Below are 22,853 nucleotides of genomic sequence, written 5' to 3' on the forward strand. Positions count from 1 at the left end.
AAGTTCTGTAGGAAGAAGAAGAAAGAAGGAGGAAGAAAAAAGCTGTACACTTATTCTGCTATATAATTTTCATTTTGAGGATTCTCTTCTAGCAATCCAAAACAGAAAATTAGGTAGTGAAGATTTTGATGCTATATTTAACATTAACATTGGGAATAAATTAAAGCACAGATGAACTTCAAGCAATATGAGGAATGTTTTAACATCATTAGCCCGTGCCCTCTTGCAGCTGTCACACTTAAAAGCATTCTTAAGATTATTTAATAAAAGATTACATTTTCTAAGATAGATACATTGCAAATGGGATCATATTATATATGCAGGTTTGAGTAAGTAGGTTCACAAGATCTTGTTGCAACTTACGTTTAGTTAGATGTTTACACTTTATTATTTAGGTGTGGACAAAGAGAACCAAAATAGAATCAAGTATCAGCCGTAAGTAAATTGTACAGCAGCAAAACCTTTGCTAAGATTCAGAACTTCTGAAAGACTTTGCAATATTTTTGTTAAATGAGTGAAAGAAGGACCTGAAATTCGAATGGCCCCTGCGACATAACGAAACATTGCTAAATTTGTAAACAACATTGTGGTAAAAAGTAAACAAATAAATTGCATGCTAATTCCCATTTCCCTTCTCACATAGAGCAGAATAAAAAGGAACAGCAAAAATTGCTCAATGTACAGAATAGAGAAGACAAACAATGGATCCTCCTTTCTTAATACAACTCCACTCTTAAAGGGCCTTGAGCAGAACGTAAAAACTAAACCGACCTCTGGACTTTCTTTTACGCACTGCTGGGTTAGTCCTGAGACAGCTTGCAAAGTTCTGCTTTGACCCTATTCATTAGCTTAAATTGCAGTATAGATGCACTAAAGCAAGTCATACTTTAGTTCCAGAGATTGCTGCTCACAAGAACTAACTCTAAAGGCTAAACTTAGGTTGTCAGTCACAAATGGAACCAGGCAAATTGGAATTACTGACTTATCTCTATTCTCTCTCTGCTTAAAAGGATACAAAGAAATAAGAATGGCCAGAGTCATAATCAATACGTAGTCAATAGTTTCTATCAGTAAGATACATATTCTGTAAATTGCAGTCTTTCTTTTAAATTAGTGTTTTCCAAGTTGTATTCCAACTCTCTCCATTCCTGATTCAATCACAACCACTCCAATTTTATTATTTTCATATATTACGGTTCTGTGAAATATTAAGCTTGGAGAAATAAAGGGATTCTGCTGAAAAAATTAAAAATATTTCTCTAAATGAAATGCATGTTAGGTATTTTCATAACTATTATGATTCATATCCTAGAAAGTGCCCATCTGCAAACTGTGCAAACCTAGAACCTTGCATACCTCAAGTTAAATAACCACATTCCTGGTGATTTCATTAGATCTGATACTAAGTAATAATAATAACAATAATAATAATGATGATATCAACCCCTCCTGCTAACAATTGAAAACATTTTTAAAATTGAAGAAAAACACACAAACACATGACAACTATTTATAGTGTATACAGTAGTCCCCCCTTATCCTCAGAAGATATGTTTTAAGACCCTCATTAGATGCCTGAAATCAAGGATAGTACCAAACCTTATACTACGTTTTTTCCTCTACATATATATTTCAGGTGCAACAGCAAAACTAACACAAATTTCTTTTTCCTTCTTCACAATTTCACGGATAGAAGATTCATTCTTATGATCTTAGTAACCTCAGCATACAATTTTTTTTCTTTCCTTACTAAGTGAAGAACTTTTACCTTTTTACTTAAAGGAAGCACTTTACGGCTTCCCTTCAGCATATCCAAATTGCCAGCATCACTACTCTCGAGCCTTGGGGCCATTATTAAGTAAAATAAGGGTTCCCCGAACACAAGCACTGCGATACTGTGACAGTCGATCTGATAACCAAGAGGGCTACTAAGTGACTAACAGACGGGTAGAGCATACAGTGTGGATCCACTGGACAAAGGGATGATTCACTTCCCGAGCAGGATGGAGCCAGACGGTGAGAGATTTCATCACACTACTCAGAATGGCGAGCAATTTAAAACTTATTAATTGTTTATTTCTGGAATTTTCCACTTAATATTTTTCAACCAGGGTTGACCATGGGTAACTGAAACCTCGGAAAGTGAAATGTGGATAAGAAGGGAGTACTGTACAAACAAAAGAAAATTTTTTTAGCTGGGAAATAATCGAGGGTAAATGAAACCATCGACTCTTTGGAGAACACTTCTTGGAGGAGTGGAATTGAGGGCCATATGTATATACAGAATTGTAAATAGGTGGCAGCTTCACTGTTGGTAATGCATTTTGAGCTGATGTAGAGATGTGTGTGCATGCACAGATAGATAGAAAGAGAGATTGAAATGTAGCAGACATTTATCTACCACATTTTTCTATTTCAATGGGAGTTTTATAAAATGTCTATGCATAATTATCAATGTAAGATTTTTTTCTACCATGCCAAGTCTATATCATCATCAATAAAACTGAAGGATATAAACAAAGAACTACGAGAAAACTCAGAGTCTTACCTGCATGTAAGTACCTGAAGTATTTCTGTAATAAATGGAATAATATTGTATAATCCCATTAGGTTTTGAGGGAGGAGTCCAAAAGAGAATTATTGATGAAGAACTGAGATTTGCATAATGAACATCTTTGGGAGGATCACTTGGTGCTATAAAACAAACAATGGAACAAAAAACTGTACTTGTGGCTCTAAATAATCTCTGAAATGTTCTAAATTTTACCTGCCTTTGATGAGTGATGATAATTGGTTTTCAAAAAAAGCCTTAAATTAGGAATAACCTCTAATTAGAAGTCAGAAGTGAAATCCATAAGGCTCGTTGGGCCATCCCTCTAACATTGTACCATAGCACTATCCAAGCAGAGGACAGATGGATTTCTTACTCATAAAACACTACCCCAGCTCTAAAACAGACCTACTGCCCTGGATTTGAAAACAATTATAACAAGTTTCCCATATAGAATACATAATTTTAGCTTAGAATTTTGAAATCAAATAATAGAGGACAAAAGCAGAGAGCTGACCATACATTTTATTTTGTTTCATTTAACAAACATAAGATGCTTACAAAGTGTCCAGTTCTGTGCTGAGTGCATTTACAAATATAAACTCATTTAAGCCTCATAAGGACTCTCTGTGAAGTAGGTCCTATATTGTTTCCAGAACACAGATGGGAAATTGAGGCACACATAGATTAACTAACTTTCCCAACATCACACAGCTCAAAAGTGACCAAAAAGCAATTTTGCATCCAACCAATGACAGATATTAGGCTTAATAACACATTTTTATATTTAACACTTATTTTTTTCTGATTAGGATATTCTTTCACTTGGTCTACATACAGAAGAACTCACCTCCTTCAGGTGCTCGAAAGTTTATGACACTGCTTCTTGTTTTCCCATCACCAAATCTGGTGCTAGCTGTTACATAAGCATTATATTCAACACCATAGTCCAAATCTGAATACTCTAATGATGTTTCAGTTACATTAATAGTTTTTAATGATGATCTATCCCTTAGAGAAAAAAAAGATTATTTGTATAATTGAAATTTAAATTAAATGCTACATATACATTTTGAGCACAAGTAAATTAAAAAAAGCAACATGTATGCACAGAAATTTATTAATCCAGACTAATAAAATAAAGATGCCACTTATCCTGAAATGCTGAAAGAGTAAATATCAGAATAATTCAATAATAAACTTCCTTTGTTTTTCAAGTATCCAGTTTTCAAGAATTCAGCAATTCAACCAAGTGTTAATAAGATGTTCCCATTAGAGTTTTCTTGGACTGATTTTAATGGATCTCCAGGAACACTGTGTATTTGAGATAATTACAGCATTCCTTTTCATACCAGTGTTTTAGTTGTTCAAACATTTGTTCAAGTGTTGCCAAAATCTTATTTATACTATAAATATTGTACAAAAGTAACATTTACTTCAGACCAAGTCAAATAAATGAATAGTAAATATGTGAATAGCAGCATCTGAAACAGTGAGCCTGGGGGTTATCCTTCATTTATTTAATTAGAAATAAGATTGAAAATAATGTTTGAGTAACATCAGGAAAGGAAAAAGTAGAGCTCACATCTCTCACTCAATTAAAATCTTAAAAGTATCTGAAATGACACTCCAGAAAAGAAAATAAATATTGACTAAACACTCTCCAAGTACCTACCAAAATCCCAGGAAGGGGGAAAAGTCTAAAGAATAAAATGTTGCGAAGTAACAGCACTACCATTGTTTCATTTCAGGCATTTTATTTCGGTTTCCATAGTTTTGAACTGGGTATAGATTAAAATCTAAACTAAAGAATGAACACATACATAGTGTTATGTTTATGCACACATAAAAACTGTGCATTTTAAAAATAAATTTAGATTTTAAGAGCAATAAAATTTATTATTAAAGAATTTAGATAAGGGAATATGATCTATATCACAGAAAAGGTATATATCTCATGTAATCTCATTTTTTTTCCTTCTTTAGAAACATAAGGCGTCCAAGAAGTAAATGGATATTGCCTCTGAATATAGAATGCTTTTCCTTTACCACTGAAATATTTGAATTATTGAATCATTAAGAGGAATAAGAGATTTTAAGTGAATTAAGGATATCCACAAAGAGATACATTTCAGCCATGGTTTTACCATTACGAAAGCATCAATTCACTCCAAATATAAGTATGGTTAACTGAAAAATAGTTGGAAGGCTTACCATAGTGAGAAAAGTACGGATTTAGAGTATGCGATTGGAGACAGGCAGGATTAGCCAGGCAATTCAGCAATTGGAAACAGTTTCATCGGGCATCCTTTGTCAGAGCAGTAGGGAAGGCATTCTCTCACTTCACTGAGACTACAGGAGAGGGGCTTTTAAAACCTTAATGCCCTGGCTATTAGTCTGAGAGAGATGTCTTGTCATAGAAACTTTACTCAATTCCATACTCCTGCCATTGGTCACAGCTCATCAGAACACTACAATATAGCTAATCCAATTCAGATCTCTAAAGCTATAAAATTAAAGTAATCTAATTGCATTATATCTATTTTTAAAATTCCTTTTCAGGCATATTTTTTCAATGCTATCTGCTGCTTGACCTGATCTTCACAGCAGAATACTGCAGATAAGTGTCTGCCTACAGTAAGAAAAACTCCAATTATGTTCCACAGATACTGTAGAATCAAGGCAATGACCTGGAAAATGCAGGTCAAAAATAAATTTTGTTTTACATATCTGGACATTTCAGTAAAAAGAAGATAGTCTTTATAAATTATCTGAATAACAAACTCAATAATCCATGTCAGTTAGCATACACAGAGACAGTTTCCACATGTACCCTGGTTTATCTCCAGAGACAAAATAGTGCTAACAAACATTTGTCAGATACTGATATGTCTTGTCTATTTGGGGTTTGTTTGTTTTTCTTTTGGAGTTTAGGGTTGTGGCTGATATATTAATAACTAAGGTAGAAAAATATCTGAGCATACTTCAAATGAAACTTCAACTTCTGATGCAAGTTCAGAATGTACCTCGGTACGTAAGAGATGATTTGCCATAAAACTGAGAACCAAGAAGGACAAGGAGAGAAGGATGCTGTCCCTGAGGATATGACTCCATCCTCCTTGCTCTTATGCTGTTGCCAGATTGGTGGAAACACACATAAACCTCTGGGCGAGGCCAGCTGTCTGCTCTGAAGAGCTGTCTCAGTGAGCAGTCCTGCAGTGCAGAGAGGTCACTCCCTCTTGTGCATGAGAAATCCAGCTTTGACACTGCTATAACTGGTTGTTACTTTTGCTTTTAGCTGGTTTAGTTAAAAAATCTCTGTTTTGTTCTTACTAGTTTAAAAATATTATAATAGGATTATTATGTGTTCCATTATAGTGTTTTAGTTCCATTTATAAAGGTATATGTTCTATATCTTAATTTTTTCTCTTATTATGTTAATAACAATGATCTACATTATTTTTTTTTGTAGTTGCCTAATTTGGATGTATCATAGTTATTCAGTCTTCCTTTTATAAATTAACATTTAGGTTGTTTCTCTCCCTTATTTTCCCCTTGGTTATTGCTAACAATGATGTAGTAATCATTCTTACACAAATATCTTTTCATAATGGTACTTTCATTTCCGCAGGTTAAATTCCCAATAGCGTGATTAAGTCAAATTTTTTTTTTAATTTTTATTTTAATGATAACTGTTCCAAAATAATCACTGTTCCAAATTATAAATTATTATGATTTGGAGTCACAATAACAACGCGTGAGAGTACACATTTCAGCAAATTCTCACTACTAGTCTGAATATTAATCTTAATTTCTGCAAGTTCAATTGACCAAAAATATCTATTTAATTTGCACATCCCTGACCTTGAGTGAGACAGAATGTGTTCTCATGTGTTTACTGTCATTTGCAGTCTATTTTTTTTGAATAACCTATTCACACATTTTCTTTACTATATTTTACTTTAGTCTATTAAATGGAGAACAACATACGTTGGAGTTAGGGAGGTATTGTTCTTTAAAGATAGGGCTCCAAACAAAGAAAGATAGATACTTCCCCACCCCATCTGAATTTAGAGATGATATGTATGCAACCAATATTCAACAGAATTCAAAAAAATTTATTGAGCATATACTTTATATCAGGAACTATGTTAGACACAAATATGACTGAGACAGCCCTATCCTCAAAATAGGCACACAAAGCAGTACATAATTATAAAACAATTCAATAATAACAATGTGATCTCCCGAAGAACAATAACTTCTTTCCCCCAACTGCTAACAGCAAAGTAAAAGAGAAAGACATGAGGAAAAAAATGTTGTGACCAAAAAGAAGAGAAAGAGAAGAAAGCACAGCCCCCAGGGATGCAGGAGATTGCTCACTAGACAGCTACTTCGTAAGGTGTGCGAGTGGAATGGGGACTTGAGGGACGTGGGAAGAGGAAGAGAGGAGGCCTACCCAACAAAGCAGGTCTAACTCCTACATATCCGAAGTCACACACTGTGTGGAAATGGAAGGAATAAAAATGTCACACAATACTTAATCCCTAAAGTAGATCACTTTCAATACCAGCCAAACCTCCCAAGTGGTACAAATTTTCAAAGTGAGAAAAAATATCGAGTCCTCAGTGCAATCATTTTACTGATTTAATTCTAGAAACTTTAATATTAGAACATTTTAAAAGCTGTTTTGAATTTTAGAAATTAAAATAATTCAAATGAATTTAAAATTATTCTGAATAAATATAAGATGCAGTTTTCAGATGCAGTTTTTCTATCTGTCTCTACTCATTGGTAACACCAAGAAAATGTCTTGGGATAAGATTAATGGAGTCTTTAAGATGAAGTTATTTCCCAGTTAATTTATAACTTTTTTCAGAAGACAGACCATGTTTTGACATGTAGGGCATACAAGAAATTCTAGAGCATAAGAGCAGTCTCTTTGCTCTGCTTTACCAATTTATTTGCTTATCTCTGATCACATCAAGACCATACCGAGCAACATTAATTTCCCCATTTCCCAAAATGTGAACATGAATGGTTTTCTACACCAGGTTTGAGACCTTTGGAAAGGTCATGGTCTGAATTCTAGTCTTCATCATTTGATACTTTGTTCCATGTGGACAATCTAACCTGATGATACGTTCGTCTCTGTCCATTCCTATGAATTTATTTTTAAAACTTTAATCTGCTGTTATCTAAATAGTCTAGATTAATCCTATCACTCACTAAATACTTCTCCCTAACATAAAGAATTTCAACATCCATTTACTTGACTCTTTATCAAATCATTCTCTCATATGTACCAGCGATTTCTCTAATTTTCCTACTCTAAGCAAACTGCTCTTCTGTGTCGCACTTTAGAATAATTACTCTGCACAGCTGGGTAGTATCAATAGGTTAGTAATTATGTATTACGCAATCCCAAACTAGCAAGGCATAAATAGTTGAAAAGTCTATCACCCTAAAGCTTTTCTAGAACCTCAGAAAGTCTAAGCCAAAGTAGGGTATTCATTTGTTGTTGCTGTTGTTCCTATTGTCATCATTTGATTGGCTGGTTGATTTGGTTTAAATTTGTTGTTTGTTTGCCTTTAGCAGAAAAGACACATTTAGAAGATCAGAGGAAAAAGCCACTCAAGAGAATGAAGTTGAAGCAGAGGAAGCACACACTCATAAACCCCGGTCGTGGAGCAGAGATGAGGAATAAAGTCCAGAAGATAGGAGGAGGGATTGTACTCGAGCTGGAGTTTTGAAAAAGATTTCATCCCCTGAGAATGGACTAAACCTCTCAGGCCAGAATAAGGAGTTTGGATTTTATTCCAAGAGTAATAGAAAGTCCTTGGAGTGTTTTCTTCAGGGGTTAATCTTTGGGTGCATGGTTAAAATAAAATTTTAAAATCCCAAACAATACTGAGGTTCATTCTCTTTCTCTGTCTCTCTCTCTCTAGAGATATCCTTATTCAAGCCTCGAGACTCCACGTATCTAGCTTGCCACCCCTCCAGCTTTCCAGATTCATCTCCTCCCGCTTTCCTTGTGCGCCATTACACTCAAGACATAGGGCCATTTTGCTGTTGCTCACACAAAGCTTCTTGCTGTTAACCACACCTGATGTTATTTGTGCTCCTGCATCCAGTTAGTATACCCTTGGATTTTTCAGCTACATGTGTCAATAAATTCCCATTTTTGCTTAAGCCAATTTATGTTGGGTCCAGTCAGTTGACACTAAAAGAATCTTGACTGATACTTATTCCCATTCTTTCAACACTTTCTCACATGTCTTGATCCTGAGTATTTCCACCATCCTCATCACTCCTCCACTAACAAGCTCTGCTTTGTCCACATACTCTTTAAACTGTGGGGGCCAGTAATCCAATTGGTTTACACATGAAACAGTATAATTATTCTCTCATAATGGATAAAGTCCATCAATTTTATCTTATTTATAAAGTCCATCATCAACTGATATTGGTAATGCAGATCAATATCAAGCCAGTGATTTTTTTGGTAGAAATATCCCATATGAGTTGATGCACTAAGCTTAATTTATTTTAACTTCTTAAGTCTTTATCATAAATACCGTTATCAAACTAAGACTTCCCTAATCCTGAAAGTGTACTGTTGAGTTTTTAGAACAAAGGCCAATTACAAAACCTACTCCTAGCGATGCAAGAAAAGCATGATTTTGGAGTAAGACAGGCCTGGGTATGAATTCTAGCTCTGTCACCTTCTAAATCTGTAACCTTCAGCAACTCCTTAACCTCATCAAGCCTCAGTTTCCACAACTATAAAATGGTGACAATATTCCTCTCTTTATTGTATTGTTGTGAAAAACAAATAAGGAAATATATGAAAGAAACCAAACACAACATTTGTTCCAACATGCTAACTACTACACTATCCTTCCTCTTGAGCCCCTTTCTTCAACTCTCCAAGACATTTTGTTCCCCAAGTCTGTAATGCAAGGAAATCACAATCTTCTCCCACATTTTCACAAACAGGATGAAAAGACCCCCTAAGTTGAAGGTATAAACACTCGAGATCCACACAGGCAAAATAAATGACTAAAAAGATTGCATTTAAAACAGAGTGTGGTGGGAACTGTGGTAAACTGCAGAGCAAATGCTCCATGTTAAAGACAGCCTCTATTCAACTCCAGCTGATTTTTATCATGGGGAATACGGCAAAAGCATTCTGACTTTTGTGAGAAACAAAAGAACCTGAAGTTTTGCTAGATATCTACTCATTTTTAAATGCTGATAAAATTTTATTAAGAATTCATTAACAGTTCGCAGGTCTAGCAAAGCATGAGTGGTCCACAGGTAGCCTGTTTGTGACTTGGCACCCAAGCTTCATCCAAGTCATTCATAAAAATGACTAGCAAGAAAGAGATGAGACAGAGCTTTTAACATCCCATTAGAAACCTCAAGTTAAATTATAAACAGCACCCTTGTACTCAACCACTCTCTCTACCCGTGTTTGTTTCTCCCATCATCCCAACCTGGCCCTAAATTTCATTTCTACAATGCTACTTATCAATCTCTTCACACAGTTCATTCCTGCTACCTCCAAGCCTTCGTATACTGTTTCCACTGAGATGCTCTCCTGACTTGCAACTTGTTTTTACCACTTTCATCCCAAAATGGGACAGAAATTCAGGAAATCTGAAATGGCCCCTGTTCCATTCTGATCATTGATCTATATTATATGCTCAAATGATTAGGTAGTTTTTTAATAGAGTGAAAACCTTTTAGAAAACAGGATTAGGGATAATTTTTAGCATATGGAAACCCATTTCCAAACGTAAGCTTTTACGTTACAGGGGAAATTATTTGACCAGTGACATTTAATTAAAAGCTGCATTAGAACTGTTTTGACTTTCTAATATATTGCTCAGCAAGTATTTTTAAATTATTTCACATGAGCATATTTTATCTATAATTAGTCTACAACCATTTTAAGGTTCTATATATTTTTTATCTCCCCACAGAGTGTAATAAACATTTGTCAGATTGACTGACTCAGAATTATTTCTCATAATTACTACTATGAAAACTGAGAAACATTTAAAAGCCAAGATTTGTATATAAGCTAGAATTTTCAGCACCACTTTCATTCCACAGTCTTTTAGCTACACCGTACAAGGCATTCACTTAGAAGTTTTATAAACAAGGAAGAAAACTACTGTTAAATTTTGCTGACAATATAGAAGGAAAATTGCTAAACAAATCCAACTTGAATTCAACTATTAAGTAAATAAATAAGCTTTATGTCAGTTTACTAGAACGCCACACCTCCATCCAAAGTGTATTAAAAGAAAAAGCTTACAGTACTCTAACTCAGTTATTCAATGGTGGTTGCCCTAGGAATGCAACAATTGTTTATCATTTGAAAACAATAATAATAATTTACCAATATAAAGAAGGAAAAAATGCTATTTTACCATCTTGATAGACGATAAAAGTTATTTCACAAAGCAAACTTTAGAGTGAAACATTTTAAAATGCAATGGGTTAAAGCAGATTTCTGAGCACTCCATCTGCAAATCAAGTGTGACTCACAGTAGTTGCTATCAAATGATTGCACATTAACCCTCACGAGCTATTTTGTAAAAAAATATTCATAACAAAGAGATAAGTTACCCAGTATAATAAATATAATAGGGATCCTGCACTTTGCAGATACACTGAAAATAGCAAATATGCAAAGATTTTGTTCTTTAAAAGAATTTGATAATAATTGGAACAACCAAAGTAATGGAAACGGAGAATTATGGGACAAATACAGATCCCTGATACAGGAGCTCTGCTAATAATGTTAGCCACTGCTCACACAGTGTTTTAAGGTAACCCCACAGATAATTAAGTGGCAGGGCCAGGATTCAAACACATGTGTCCAAAAGTGCTCCAAGTCCCAGTTTAATAAAGAATGTAATATTAAAACTTTTTATAAGGAATTCTTTCTATATCCTTTGAAATCTAATTCCTGGGACTTCTAGGTTTCTAGAGTTAATATGTTAAAAATTTCTTTCTCTGACTTCAATAAATTGTTAAATATCTTCAAAGTTTTAGTAAATTTCTGCATCTTTTAAAAAAATCTTTATTTTAACCCTTAAAAGAAAGAATCACGTATTCATTCCAACAGCTTTACCCAGCTTGGCCACCCAGTAAGTTACACACACACTCAGGTACTTGGAAGGTTACTGCACAGCTCTGTAACTGATCAAGTCAGGGCAAAGCAGCCACCTCCCCACCACTGGACCCCAAGTTCATCTTCCACAAGGACGCCTTTCTCGAAACAGCTGTGGAGCAGCTGCAGTTGAACCTTGCCTCCAGATTATGAAACCAGTGAGGTTAGCACGATTCTCGTGGCTACTTTCACTTCAGAGTGTCACGTTCACTGAAGTGGAACTTTCTGAATGGGGAGGCCCAGGTACTGCCTACTCAGTTTAAAAAAAAAAATAACGCTTTCTGTAGTGCTCTAAATTGCAGGCAGGCAGTCAAAGTAAAATACATGTCAGTAGCCTGTTCCTGACAGATAATACAGCAGTCCTGGCTCAAAGATTTCTCCCCCTGTGTGAGTCTTAACATTGTTTGCTAGTTGATTCTTTGCTTTTTTGGCTACTTGATGGTTTTGATAAATTTGCTGTGATTCGGGGATGTTCAAGTACCTCTTTTAGAGTCAGCCTTTCACTGGGATTATGCTTCAACAGTCTTGAAATGGGGTCCCAGGCTCCTTTGGTACAAAGTCAAGGAATGTGAATTCAACCTGCAGCATTCTTTTCTAGCTCTCTTGGCATGAGCTTGCCTCAAAAGGAGGCTTCCCAACTGAAAAAGAACTCCATGGCTCCAGAGATCCACCTTCTCATCATGCATTCGACCTTCAATCATCTCAGGGGACAAGTAGTCCAGGGTGCCAAAGAGGGTTGTTCTCATGGAGGATGGGGGCATGCACCGAAATCTGCAATCTTAAGCTCTCCAGCTGATCCAAAAGGGAGGTCCTCTGGCTTAATGTCTCTATGAATAACTCTCTTTGAATGATAGTAAGCAGGGCTTGCTCCTTCTTCTCAGGATAGAGAGTAAAATGACAAGCCTGTTAGAAAATCTCTGTCTTCAGTATGTCACCTTGTCCAGCAAGATCTAAGAACTCCTCTAGTGGATCATCCAGAGCTAGGGAAGGCTGCGGAAGTCACCTTCCCAATCCTGCACACTCTAGATTGGTGCAGAGAAAACAACCAAGAGCATCTAGTTACCTGAGGGTTGAGACAGACACGCTAAGAGAGCCAGGGCACTAGAATAAGCCTGAGGTGGGATCAAGAATAAACCAGAAAATAAGAACCTTGAAACTAGAAGCTATAACTGCAGGTGGGCACAGAATGATTCCCAAAAAGCCAGGTAAGATGAGCCACAAGATCACAGACTTGAGATTCCCTCACCCTACTTTCCGTAGGCTTCCCTTGTGCCTAGAATCCATCTAAGGAAGTGAAACAGAAAAGCATACTCCATTAAAGAGAAGAGAGAAAGCACTATTGAGGAGCTGAACTTATACAGCATTATCACCGTATAGAGAAGCAAGATTGTTCTCATGACGTGGGGCTGGAAACCCCAGCCAGAAAAATCTTAATTCTCACTTTCATTAACTTTTCTCACTTTCAATTTTTTCTAACTCAGCAAAATGATGTCAAAAATCACGAAGTCATCATCTTTGATTTAAAAATCTAGAAGTCATTATTGATTCATCTCTGTTTTTGGTTCCCACAGCCAGTGCATCACAAAGTCCTGTCAACTCTTCTTCCTAAATGTACCAAAAAGCTACCCACTTCTCTCCTCCATTGACAGTATCACCTGTTTCCCAGATTACTAAAATAACCTCCTATCTAGTATCCCTGCTAACACTTTTGCCCCCTAAAATTCATTCTCCATAAAGTACCTAAAGTTCATGAAATTCTCCAATAACTCCCATTATAGTTAAAATGAAAACCAAATCCTTACTGTGGCTTAACTCCTGAACTTTGTCTGCCTCCCACCCCCCAGTATTACTCTCCTCTGTCTCTCTCACCCCCAGCAATACTAACCTCCTCTCTCGTCTTCAAAATGACAAGTTGTGTTTCCCCACAGAGCCTATGCAGTAAATGTTCCTTCCTCCTGGCAAGTTCCACCTTGAAGATCTTCACATGATAAGAAGCTCCTTCTTGTCATTCAGATCACAACTCATGCCACTTCTTCAATGACTTCTCCAAGTATCCCATCAAAAGTAGTTCTCTTTCCCATGACTTTCCCTCATGTGTTTGTTTATCGGGGTATAATCCAGTTACCCCTTTAGAATGTAAACTCCTTGAGGGCAGGGACTTATGTGTGTCTTGTTCACAGGTATATAGGTACTATATCAATATCATTGAATGAATGAATGAAAAAATGAATGAATAGGGTAATCGAGAGGAATAATTACCTTCTTCCCACTGCTTCTCTTCCCCCTACCAACTCTCAAGTCACTCCCAGTCTCTCTATGACTAGGCAAAGTGACTAGGAATCAGGCAATGAAGAACACAGGAAGTACAGTCCTAAAAGCAGTATCCAATGGATTTAAAGAGAGATTAGGGAAAGAAAAATCTTAATTTAGGAAAGAGAAGAGTAGACTTCTTTAAAACATTGTAGCCTCTCAATGCTGGACCTTCCAAGTAGGAATATAAAAGTAAGAAATGTCTATGTTCTATAAAATATTGTGCAAGTTGTATTTTCTAAGTTGAAATACTTAAAATCCACTAGGAAATATGTTACATAACTGATGAATCTTTTTAAGAGGATTTACATTAGATCAAAGTGAAGATTTTTGTCTGTTGAGTTTTCATGAAGCAGTATAGCCATGTGGTTAATTGACATGAGATGCATTACAGGATTTCAGCTTTTTCACAATTGATGCATAAATAATCGTTAATCAGGGTAAAGGTGATCAGAAAAAAAATAAATACACTGTTTACATTTCAATGGAAAATTGACCTTAAATAACAGATTTCTGAAGAAATATCTTTTTGTTAAATTTAAATTTTAGTTCAAATTATTCTGCTCAGGGAAACCTAAAAAGAGTGACATAGAGAATATTTGTGTAAAATTCTAGAAGAGTTTAAAATTATATGCTTGTATTCACCTAAATTGATCAGTCAATGACTTTTAAGAGCAGAAATTTAGTATAATCATGCATAACATTTAATTGTTTTTGTTTAAATTACAAACATTGTGTTACTTGACTATGCTTGGACTTCTACATAATATGGGAAAAACTTGTTTCTTGATAAAAGCATATTAAGTAACCTATTAATAATCAGGTTCCTAATGTAGCATCACATTCTGAAATTTAAAAAAAAGAAACTACATTCCTCTTATGTTACAGATTAATACTTGTTCTCAGAACTATTTCCAAAAAAGAAAAAAAATTCTTACCAGACATAAACTGTGTAATAGAGGATTATTCCATTTGGCTCCAGGGGTGGTTGCCATGACAACTTCACCGTGACACCAGACAACTGTTTTACAGAGAAGTCTTGAGGGGGAGAATCAGGAGCTGAAAAGTTGGATTATAGGATAATACATTTTATTAAACATATACAAGAAAAGGTTAAAATGGAAACGCACAAAATTTTTATTAGAAACTTTCTGGTAAATGAATCAGGTACAACGCCTTACTCCACAGGAGACTGACTGTTTACTTTCAAAATGAGATGATAAAAGAAGATTTTGCATGGTGGTATTAGAACATCTGTTTCTGTGATTCAATGGAAAAAAATATTTCATGAGAAAAAAGAACAAGGGGTATGTCACAGTGATTCACCTACTGTTCAAGTACATCTTGGTACATTATCATCCTCTAATAAAAATAAAACTATTTGGGTGAATAAATATAATATACAGTAACAAAGCTCCCCAAACGATAAAAAGAGGTGGAAAAAATTCACATATTCAAGAAATGGGAAAGTGATAAATATAACATTGAGAGAGCAGTTAAAATGACTGACCTCACAAATCAAAACTACATTCTTCAATTTCAGTTGTGTCATTAAACTGTAAAACGGTATCAAAATCTGTTCACTGAGTCTTCAAAATTAAATGGTTTATAGAGGAAACACCAATGTTCACATAAACAAGAATGTAGACAGTTTAGGGTCTGGTTCTAATTCTGCTATAAAAGTGTAAGAACTGAAATACTTTAGCCATTTTGCAGTGAATAAGCACTAAAAAAATTACTGCAAACTAGTTAGCCAAGTTTATATTTCCATTTAGATAAAACATTTAGAATGACATTTCTCACCTTGTGTATAACAGCATAGTAATGTCTTAGAATATTAATATACTTTTTGCATATAATATGGTATAAATTGCTAAACTTTGATCACTGTTATAGTTATACATGGAAAGTGAATCATATATATATAATAGACATTTTGAGAATTTGTTCAGATCTTCGAACAATGTTAATTTATAGATCAGTACACGTGCAGATCATTTTTTCCAATAATTTGGAGAAAATTCTACTTGAATTATTTTAATTTCTTTTTGATTGTCTGAATAATCTCAGCTATAGGTGTGTGTGTGTGTTTTCATTATTTTGGTAACAACAATTTTCCAAAAAAAATGTTCACCAAGCAGAGAAAAGGTTTATGATATGAGTTCTAAGGAATAAAAGTGACAGCTGTGTTTATATTTTCATTTGGTATTCTCACTGGCACTATAATAAAAATGTTATCAAATATTGATTATTACCAGAAACCATATATCATTTGGAGATGTCAGTTTTCCAAGATATGAATCATCTCTAACTGAGAACTCTCTTTCACTTATCAAAACAAAAGCCTATGATATTTTTCCTAACATCTTTGCAAAACTTAACTTTTGTTATTGAGAAAAAAGATTTCAATCAAAATAGCACTAATTTAGAACACAACATGTTATAACTAAGCATTTCTATTCTATAATATGATTTAAGATGTTTATGTGGAATATCAGATAATACTTGGTGGTTTATATTTAATCTTCAGTATATTCTTGGTTATTTTTTATGAAAAACTTTTATTGCTTAAAGAAATGTAATTAACATGCCTACCTAAACAAAATACTGCATATCTACTATAGCAGACTAAGTTTTAATAATTTTGGCATTTGTATTCTGAAATACAATCTAAAAAAGTGAAATTAGAAAAATTAGAATAAATAAATGCAATACCTTTTGCAATCTACCCAGTTCATCATGACAGAGCATGTGAGGATAGATGAGAAGTGTCTTCAGAAGACTCTTACTCCCTTTGCCTGGCAAGGCCTTTCCTGTCTCTCATCCTCCCTCTTTACTCATCCTCCTTCTGGTCACAGCTTAGACATAACTTTCTTAGCTACACTTTCTCTGATACCTCAGAGTAGCTAAAATCCCTCTTTTGTCTTGGGAATAATTTTTGGGAACACTTATACCGGTAATTAAAATTATAAAAATTATTTGTCTACACACTTGTCAAATTTAGATTTCTTCTACTAAACTACAAGTTCCCTGAAAGCAAGGAGCTCCTAACACCCAGTAAAGCAAAATTTCTCAGGCTTTTATCCATTCTTGATTTGCTATAATTTTTCAATAAAGGAATCTTGTTCTTCACTCTGTTCCTTAGCAATTGTATCAATGACTTGGCTAAGGACTTAGAGGGAAGTTTACTATGACAGTATTTTTTAACAACCCAGGTAATTTGGATGCATAGTATAATCTGAAACTATTGACTTCAGTGGTAAACAGCTCTGTCTGCTCAAAATATATGTTCACTACTGCTCTAAGTTCCTTCATGTAAGACCTCAAATTCTCAGGACTATTTCATCAAATTAGAAATAAAGAAGTGAGCTTTATGTCCAGAAGGGCATTGCTAAAATGGTATAGTACATCTTTCTTGGGCATTATCTTAGCTAGAAAGGAGAGCCAACCTTCTCCTCTAGCCTTTAGCCATTGTCCCATTGGGAAGGATTTATTTATTTATTAAGCTAATTTTCACTTTTAGAACAAGAAGAATCTAACTGAAAAAAATAAAAATTTGGACAGGTAGTTTTGATGTAGAAACAAGCATAGTGGGTAGAGGTAATGACTAAGGCAGACTAGCCCATGAGAAGACTTAGAAACTAGGGCAACTCAGAGCACCCTACTAGGATGCTTTGATGAAGTAATTTGGTGGAGGTAAAACAGAGAGAGACCTGAAATGGGAGAAGAAGGTTCCAAAGACTTTATTATTTTGACTAATATAAGATCAATGCAGAGAAGAGCTTTCCTTCTAGAAGTGTATAATGCACATTTTGTCCTGATGAATGACTAGAATCTGAACATCCATAGGGTGCAACCTAGCTTTAAGATGGGGAAACTTGAATTGAAAGAGAGGGGGAAAAAAGATGAACACTTGTGACACACCCATGCTCACCCCTCACGGCAATAGGACTTCTTTTTACAGGGGAAAAAAAAACCAGTCTCAAAATATATTATGTATAAAACGTAAAATGCCAATCCAAATCCCAAATATATCCTTCAAAAGTAATTTTCTAGCATGATATATGTCTATGACTTGGTGAAGTACCAGTGTAAAGTGGTCTCAGTAGTAAAGTTGATTTTATTCAGGAAATATTCAATATGAAGGCCATTAACACTCAGGAACAGCATCTTGGCAAAGTATGTAGAGAAACCTGGAAAATAGCCTGAACTCATTAGCAAGCTAAGGCTGATACAATAACAATCGTTGCAGGTTGACATAACAGAATCTAGCACAAAACTTAACGTAAATGTCTATTCATATGAATGTTAAAGTTGAAAAACACAGTCATAACATACATTAGCTGATGTTCAAACCATTCAAATCAAAATTTCAGCCTTAAAAATTCCCATGAAAGAAAAATTACTGATTTTTTACAGAGCACGGATGACTTCAGAATCAAAAAAAAAGCATTTTATACTTGATTTTATTGAACATAAATCTGACTTTGCTGGCTTCTTTCATGCCATGACAATGAGATCTCTGTATAACGCTGCCGTGGCTCACAGCTGATACCTCAGGCTAGGGAACCTTTTACATTACGTCTTTTCAAAATGCATGAACTCAAAATATGTCACTAGCCACTACTGTATTTACCATCTTCCTCAGTCAGCACACTTATGGGTGCACTCCGAACTCCTTCACCTTTGAGTGTACTGGCAGACACTTCAATCATATATTGGGTATATTTCTTCAATCCTAAAGGGAAATAAAATAGATAAGTTGAGCTTTACAAAATATCCTTTAACAATATGCAAGAGCCAAACGATGAAATGTCTCTTAATCTTCCAAAAGTAAAATTTAAGTGAAAATGTATTTCTTCAGAATAGCAACTCCTATTACGAAGACAAAATGATATAGGATAATGTGTAAGAGGATTGACTTAGAGTATTCTTTCATGTGACCCGTAATAAACTCCTAGCTTATTTGACCAAGAAGCCAGAATTGTCATACTCTGTATAAAACTAATCACACTTACCATTTGTAATATAACAACAAGCTAATATTTTGTGGCCACTCTGTCAACATAAATGTAAATATCTAACATTACATTGTTTTTACCTTTAATGCTCTGGGTCAAAGAGGTTGTATTTATAGTTCTTTCCTCGTCTCCATTACTTCTCTTGAGATAAATGGTATATTTTTGTATGATTCCATTGGGACTACTTGGGGGAAGGAATGATAGCTCAATTTCTCCAGAGGAAATATTTTTGTAAGTAATATTTTCTGGTGCACTATCAGGCACTGAAAAAAACAAAAATATAAATGCATAAAACAATTCCTTCCTAAAAATCTATTCTACTGAAGTTCTCACCTGGGTGAACTAGGATATGTACATATGAACCTTCACTAGAGTGAGATTATAATAAACATCTTAAATGGAGTAAGGTGTGGGTAAATTACAGCACTTACAACTGTATAAGAAAAAATTTCATCTCAAAAGAAAATTCATACTATGATTCTACATAGTAATGCTTATAGGATGATATTTCTTATTAAAATACTTTAGGCTGTATTAAGCTGTGTTACATTACAGAATAAGCAGATATAAGAAAGAGGACTGAAAATGCTTAAAAATTGATTCTGCCTTTCATTAACAATAGTAATATGCAAAAGTTTAATAGATTAGTTTTTGTATACAACAAGATCTATGACAAGGCAAGATACCCCTCCCAGAAATAAGGCTGCATATAATGACCTGGGAGCAAAACAGTCTCCTAAGGATACAGGATATCACTAACTAAAACACTAGTTTTCTGTACCTACTAATGTTCTTATTGTATGGAATGCAGTGGTCACAAAATGGTTCTCTACATATATTCAAACGCTAATACTACATGTGGGATACCAATTCTGGCAAAATATTGAAATAGATACCCTAAACTGAAAGACTATGTTAATTAAAATAATTAAAACTCTGCATAAAATTAAAACATTTTTCTGTTCAGGAATTGCAGAGCCGACAAGAAAGTTAGAAATCTGTACTGGCCAAAAAACAAAAGCAAAGAACAAAATAAAACAAACAAAAAACAAAGTAAAAACATGAATCCCGAGATGGAAGCTGGTACTAAAGCCAGCTTTGCCTTGAAAGGTACCGGTCAATCCTGGTGACTTTGAGTTTCTGTATTAACAGCGTGGAATGCCAGAGAAAGAAGATAAAGCCTTGGGCCAATAGAAGGGTAAGGAATATCCCTGCATAAAGAGCTGCAACCTTAAAAGAAGGCAATTTCCACCAGGGCCATTATATTGGACAGCTCTAGAGGGCACCTTGAATTCTTCTGCAGAGAGCCATAGCATTCAATGTGAGTGGTAACTCCTGGACTTCTGCAGTGTGCATACACTCTCAGGGAATGGGGAGGAAGAAGTAAACTCACCAGGCAAAAGAGGACAGAAAAGAAACTTTTCTCCTGCCACTCCTCTGAATGAAGAGGTGGAAAACAAAGAAGAATGAAGCAGTTTTGGAGGTGCAAGCCTATCCCTAAGAGCCTATGTGGCCCAAATCCATGCTACCTTTATAGCCTGAAAAACCCTCTGCTTCAGAATTTAAGTTAAAATGAATCTGTAATCCTGAGTTGCTATTACTCAAAAGTAACTAGCAGAAACAAACATAAATCTTCTCTGAGGGAACTCAACTTCAACTCAGGCCACATAAATTTCCCACAAAGTTTCCAGGAATATGAGCTCACTGATAAAATCACTGAAAACACAAGCAAATCAGGCACCAATAGTTAAAGCCAGCAAAGAAAAAGGAAAAAATAACACACACACACACACACACACGCACACATACACGGCAGTCAGACTTCAAAAGACTTCAGATACTGAAATTATCAAAGAATAAAAATACTAATGTTTAATATATTTCAAGAAATCAAACAGATTTGAAAATATGAGCAAAGAATTTTTTTAGAAAATAATATAAATAACCAAGCAGATCTGAAAGAGAACAAGATAGGCCTTCTATAACAGAAAAATAAAATAACAAATTAAAATTCTCTTGATGTATCAAAGTGCAGATCCAATAGAGAAAGAGGAAAATTTAGTGAAAAGGATGATAGTATTGAAGAAATTGTCAAGAATGTAGTTCAGAGAAAGAAAATACGGAAAACGGAAAATGGCAGTTAAGAGACATAAAGGATATACTGAGGGGGTCTAAGATAATGGGGAAAATGAGCAAGAAGAAATACTTGAAGGGATAATGGCTGAGATTTATCAGAACTGTTGAAAGATATCAAGCTTCAGAACAAGGAATCCCAACAGGCAATACCAAGCAAAAAATTTTTAAAAAAAATCATACTTAGATATATCATTGCAAAAGTACAGAATACCAAAGAGATGACCTTAGCACCAGAAAGAAGACAGATCACCTACATAGAAATGATAATTAGATGAAAAAGTGACATCAATTGAAAAACAGCTAGAATTCTATACCCAGAAAAATTAACAAGAGCAAAATAAAAACATATTTAGACAATCAAAAACCAGAGAGAATGCCATCACTACAACTTCAATAAATGAAATAGTAAACAATGCACTTTAGGTAGAAAAATATTTATTGGAGATGAAAGATCACAGTTGCAAAGATAACGGTTTAAAAATTGCCTGCATAGAACAATAACAATAATGACTAATTTGGGGGTTAAACAATATAAACTAAATATGTAAATATTATTGCCATTATAGAGTCTTGCTATAAGATTCATTTCTTTCAAAACAAAGAACTGAACCTTTTTTATTGGTATTCTAAATACAATGGATATAAAAATTGCCACCAATAAATTTAGCAAAGTAAAGAAATAAAATTCAGAAGCTTTGAAAGTGTAGATGTAGTGCCGCCCACCTTGTTCCCCGTTATGGGGTTTATTGCATCTAAAGAAGACTTAATAAGAAAAACCAACATAAGAATGTTGATAGTTCTAACACTTTGGGAAGTATTGTAATTCAATACACAGTTTGATGTAGCAATGTATAGCAATATAATCCTACTCTCCCTCCCCAAACGCCCAAAATCTTCTCTCGAATCTTTCCAAGCCAACCCATTAAATTGAGAAAAGTCCTCAGCAACTACTCTGAATGCTTTCTTAACCTTCTGGCTCTAAGTGAAATCTTGGACCTGCTGAGAACGCTACATCTTAGCCCTCTTGGGTAACAGGTAGCTGTTTGTTTTTTCTCCCATAATCCCTATAACCCCAGGGCCTGGTAATCAAGTGTTTGTACTTATTGATCCTCTTTGCCATATCCAGATCTTTTCTCCTTCCTTCTTCCTGAAGCACTCTATGTGGTACCCCTTCTTAAGACAATCATCTAGTTACTCTGCCACTTCTTCAAACTTCTTAAAAAATTTATCACCTGGATGATTGACTTCCTCTCTACCTCTCTTAGGATGTCAGCATTGATTCAAATGATCTGTCCAATTACCTAGACTCTGTATTCCTTGATTTCCGTAATTCCAATAATCTTTTGCTCCAGCTCACTTTAACCATTAGCTTTCAAGGCCACACCCAAGACATTGTCATTACCAATAACTGCCAGTATTCCTCTCTTTGGCAACCACCCCCATCTTTCCAGCTTGCTGACCCTTGTACTGCCAATCCAACAATTTTGCCCCTCAACAAATCTTCAGTGTCCATCACTTCCCTTATGTCCTCATCTCCCCACTTATTCAGGTCGGAGTCCATAGTCTATCACTACAATCACTCCTTGGCAATCTCCATCCATGCCTTTTTCTTTCTTACTTTCCTGGTAAAATTCCAAAATTTGGGTTA

The 22,853-nt window shown here is 34.9% G+C and overlaps 1 protein-coding gene across 1 annotated transcript in view; it reads right to left on the reverse strand.

Moving 5' to 3' along the window:
* PTPRQ (protein tyrosine phosphatase receptor type Q) overlaps positions 1–22,853 on the reverse strand; it is a 201,341-nt gene that overhangs the window by 136,955 nt on the left and 41,533 nt on the right. The window contains exons 15-19 of the mRNA XM_058568724.1: positions 19,150–19,332; positions 18,685–18,786; positions 14,987–15,107; positions 3,402–3,562; positions 2,549–2,694 (exon numbers count right to left, since the gene is read on the reverse strand). Coding sequence (XP_058424707.1) covers positions 2,549–2,694; positions 3,402–3,562; positions 14,987–15,107; positions 18,685–18,786; positions 19,150–19,332 — 713 coding nt within the window. The remainder of the gene's footprint in view (positions 1–2,548; positions 2,695–3,401; positions 3,563–14,986; positions 15,108–18,684; positions 18,787–19,149; positions 19,333–22,853) is intronic.

Source organism: Diceros bicornis, chromosome 25 (assembly GCF_020826845.1).
Source record: "Diceros bicornis minor isolate mBicDic1 chromosome 25, mDicBic1.mat.cur, whole genome shotgun sequence".
In the NCBI taxonomy this organism is placed as follows: Eukaryota; Metazoa; Chordata; class Mammalia; order Perissodactyla; family Rhinocerotidae; genus Diceros; species Diceros bicornis.